This window comes from Mustela putorius, unplaced genomic scaffold (genome assembly GCF_011764305.1).
Source record: "Mustela putorius furo isolate JIRA1106 unplaced genomic scaffold, ASM1176430v1.1 tig00000127_pilon_pilon_pilon, whole genome shotgun sequence".
Taxonomy (NCBI): Eukaryota; Metazoa; Chordata; class Mammalia; order Carnivora; family Mustelidae; genus Mustela; species Mustela putorius.
Genome location: NW_025421288.1, coordinates 4,620,746 through 4,625,214, shown reverse-complemented (window position 1 = coordinate 4,625,214; position 4,469 = coordinate 4,620,746). Strand labels below are relative to the sequence as shown.

Here is a 4,469-nt window from a genome sequence, read left to right as displayed (position 1 = left end):
GAATGGATAAGTAAATGTGTTGTAAGCATACCAAGGAAGACCATAGCGAAACCAGAAATAACACACTAGATGTAGCTACATGACATGGACAAATCACAAAAATATGGAATATGTGGAAAAAGAAAAAATATATAAGTTTTATAGCACAAGACCCTGTATGTAAAATTAAAACCACATCAAAATCACTGTATTTTTTTAAAGGCACACATATTTTTAAATCAATAGGAAAGGACTAAGCATGGGAGGACATATATTTTGCATCAGACTAGATACCTATGAGGAATGGGGGAAGGATTGGGCATGGAAAGAAAAGGAAGCAAAAAGAATAAAGTGAAAAAATGCCTTGCATCAGTAATGATAACTTGTCAGGACCTGGCAAGTAAGATTAACTCAATTTCAGACCTAAGATCCCATAAGTAACAAATCACTTGAAATAGTGCCTGCATATTTTATTTACTCAGTAATTTGTAGTAAAGAGTATGCACATTCTAGTATAGATATTAGGAAAGTCCTTTCAAAAGCTTCATTTAACCCATACACCTAGATCTATTATAAATCATGCTTTGTGAGAGACAAAAGAACTTTAATGATCATATAACCTAGCCCTGCCATTCTGCTGAATAGAAAATAAAACCCAAGGAGGGGAAGTGAATTTTAAAATTGACTCAGCTAGTTGGTATGTCCTAGAGGGGACAATCACAGAGCTTGACTCATCCCCAGAACTAGCTGCTAGAGTCAGGTGGGTTGGGCAAACAGCTTCAGGAAACCATGTTTTATCTGATACGTCAGTGTCTCTCTTTCACTAGTGACCTCTAATTTGAGCTAATTTGAAGATTAGGGGTGCATGGCTGGCTCAGTCAGAAGAGCATAAGATTCTTGATCTCGGGATCATGAGTTAGAGCCCCATACTGGGTGTAGAAATTGCTTAAAATAAAAATAAATAAGTTAACTTTTAAAAAATAATAAATAAAATAAAGTGGCAAAGATCAAAGTAGAAAGACTTTTTGTTTTTTTATTATTACTGACATATAGTTGATACATAACATTGTGTAAATTTGAACTGTACAATGTGTTGGTTTGATACATTTATACATTACTGTATGTAGAGTGTTAGCTAACACTTCTACCACCTCCCACAATTTTTAAGTCCTCTTTGTGGTGAGAACAATTAAGAACTGTCTCTTAGCAACTTTGAAGTTTGCAACATACTGGTGTTGACTATAATACAATGTTTATGACACAGGGTTGTTGACAATAGTCACCGGGCTGTACCTTAGATCTCTGGAACTCGCATCTGCCAGTTACAAGTTTGTACCCTTAAACATCTTTTTAATACCATCTGACTAAGCAGTTTTTGGACACATGCGACTGATTATATAATAAGAAAAAAGCACATCAGTGGGTAATATGAGGGGACAGCCAGTATAAAGAGCAGATTCATCATCTTCCAGCTTCTGAAAGCCTTTTATGAGAAGAAGGAATTACATTGGCTATGAGGGAAGTGTCTGGAAGGGGTAAAACTAAAACCAATGTGTGGAAGATAAAGAGAGCTCATACAGATCCAAAATAAGAGTTAGCGGGTAGAACTGTCGGCAGATGAATGCTCATTGAGCAATCCGATGATCAAGCAGAAGGCATGAATCCCGTGGGGATTACAACACCTGCTGACCAGGTTCTTCCCAAATCTGAGTCTATGTGTCTCTTGTCTTCACAGAAATTTCCAAATACATACCAGAATTAATGTGAAGCAGAAGCACCAGCTCAGGGCTCAGCTCCAAAAAATGCAGAAGAACATAGATGCCCAAGGAGAACAAGCCAGGTACAAGATTTCCCAAAAACAAGCTCTATAAATTGGCCCAGAAATATAGAGCTAACTTCTACCATAGAAAGAATCTGTCCTTCCATTCTGGGATTTTGTGGTTCTTGCTGTTCATTCTCATCTTCAGATCAATTGTCCATATTGAATCCATGACTGAGAATAATCTCACCACAATAACAGAGTTCATTCTCATGGGCTTCACGGACGACCGCATGTTGGAGATTCCCCTCTTCCTAATGTTTCTCATCTTCTATATCATCACCCTTCTGGGAAATGTGGGAATGATCATTCTGATCCAAATGGATATACAACTCCACACCCCCATGTACTTCTTCCTGAGCCATCTCTCCCAGCTGGATGCCTGCTATGCCTCGGTGGTCACCCCTCAGATCCTGGCCACACTAGCCACTGGCAAGACGGTCATCTCCTTTGGCCAATGTGCTACCCAGTTCTTTTTCTTCACCACCTGTGCCGGCACAGAGTGTTTCCTGCTGGCAGTGATGGCCTATGACCGCTACGTCGCTATTAGCAACCCACTGCTCTACACTGTAGCCATGAATCCCAGAATCTGCTGGAGTTTGGTGGTGGGAGCCTATATCTGTGGGATGTCAGGGGCCATCCTGCGTACCGCATGCACCTTCACCCTCTCCTTCTGTGACCACAATCAGATCAACTTCTTCTTCTGTGACCTCCCACCCCTACTAAAACTCAGCTGCAGTGACACGACAAACACTGAAATTGTCATTGTCTTCTTTGGCAACTTTGTGATCTTGGCCAATGCCTTGGTCATTCTGATATCCTACCTGTTCATCATCAAGGCCATTCTGAAGGTAAAGTCTCCAGGTGGCAAGGCCAAGACTTTCTCCACATGTGTCTCCCACCTCACTGCCGTGGCCCTTTTCTTTGGGACTCTCATCTTCATGTATCTTCGGAGTGGCTCAGGCAAGTCCTTGGAGGAAGACAAGGTCGTGTCTGTCTTCTACACTGTGGTCATCCCTATGCTAAACCCTCTGATCTATAGCCTAAGAAACAAGGATGTGAAAGCAGCCTTCAGAAAGATCACTGGTAAACTCCAGGTGTTCCAGAGTGTGTAGATATGAGTGACAAGACCTCTCCTCTTGGTCTATTTTCTTCCCATATTAATAGATCCTCAGAGGTACAAACACTATACGCAAATCAGACCCATAAATAGAAGGTAGATGGGTATCAGAGGGCAGATTTAAAAAAACCTGCAAATATGGTAAACTCATTTCCAGCAATCCCGTGGTGCTTTTTTCTCCTCCCCCTCTCCTACTTCCAGTCCATTCCTTAGGGCACAACAGCCTATGATACTGTCTGATATCTTAACTTACGTAATTTCAGGGCTCCAGGGGATTTTGAGTTTATCTCATCTCCCCTGGCATCTTTGTAACCATGCTTGGGATTCCATCTTTTCCTTCTCATTTTTTGCTTCCATTAATACTGCATTTTTCTCTGTCAAAGGTTCTATTTGGGGATTCCAGTAATCAGTGATAATAGACTTTTTTTTAAAAAAATACATGAGTAACTGGTCACCTCAGTTAACTGGGAGTGCTGTATAAGACAAAACTGAGTCTCCCAATGGCCAAAGGAAAGGAGTGTTTGACAAACAGCCTTCCTCTTCACTGTCCTACTCTTGTGATACCCCCTTGGGTATCTTTCCTTCTTGCTCATGCCACAAGGATGAAATTTGCAAACTGCCTTCTCACTTGACGATTTCCTGGCTTTGTTGTTCCTGCTGTGTAATATTCCTCTCATACCTCCAAGATGAACTAAGCCACTTTCCCTTTGGCTCCTCAAAGGCCAACTCCCTAGTTTCTGAAGGACATGATATGTTGCTTCTCCTCCCCACTCACACTGCCTGCTTTGTGAGCAGTCCCTTCTTACCAAGCATCCCAGTTTCAGGAACTGCAGAGGCAGAGAACAAAGGCAGGTATAAGGTAACATTAAACCATGCATTATCTTCCCTGGAAGAAAGTTTGTGGAGAAAGGAAAGTAACTAATTCCTGCTTGAGACTGCAAAACCCTTCAGGGAAGAGTCTGTTTTCCTTGTTGGGGAACTCAATCCAAGTTCAGAATCTGGACCAGATGAACTCTTTTGACAATAGCTTCTGAACAGATTTTTAGGGCACATATATGATCTCATTTGAGCCTCAGGGAAACGCTGCAAGGCAAAAAAGGGTCTAGACAGGGTTGAATAGAAGATTGCCATTTTGCAGTTAAGAAAGTGCTTTCTCATAGTCCCTTTGGACCTTTGCTCAGAGTCCCTTTGTTCAGAGTATACAGCTGTAGACAACGAATGGCTTTCAGACTCAGGGTTGTATCTGAGTCCCAATTCTACCACTAATTCATTGTGAAATCTACAGTAAATGGCTTCATTTCTCAGATCCTTATTTTCTCCAGATCTAAAACAAATATAAAACTCCTAATTCAAGAGCATATTATAAAAATTATATGAGGTGAGGGGTTCCTGGCTGGTTCAGTCAGAGGAGCATGCAACTCTTAATCTTGGGGTTGTAACTTTCAGTCAACAGGGGGCTCAAAATAAATAAATGAGGAGATGAATAAGAAATCTCCCCGCACAGGTATGGCTGGATGGCTCAGTCAGTTAAGCATCCAACTCTTGATTTTG

At 41.2% G+C, this 4,469-nt stretch overlaps 1 protein-coding gene across 1 annotated transcript; it reads left to right on the top strand.

The window, feature by feature from the left end:
• Positions 1-1,968: 1,968 nt before the first annotated feature.
• Positions 1,969-2,913, top strand: LOC101684137 (olfactory receptor 9I1). The gene has a single exon (XM_004777658.2). The coding sequence runs from the start codon at positions 1,969-1,971 to the stop codon at positions 2,911-2,913; it is 945 nt and encodes a 314-aa protein (XP_004777715.1).
• Positions 2,914-4,469: the final 1,556 nt, after the last annotated feature.

Excerpts from the sequence above, each read along its gene's own strand:
- LOC101684137 (XM_004777658.2), top strand. The coding sequence starts at position 1,969 with ATGACTGAGAATAATCTCACCACAATAACAGAGTTCATTCTCATGGGC.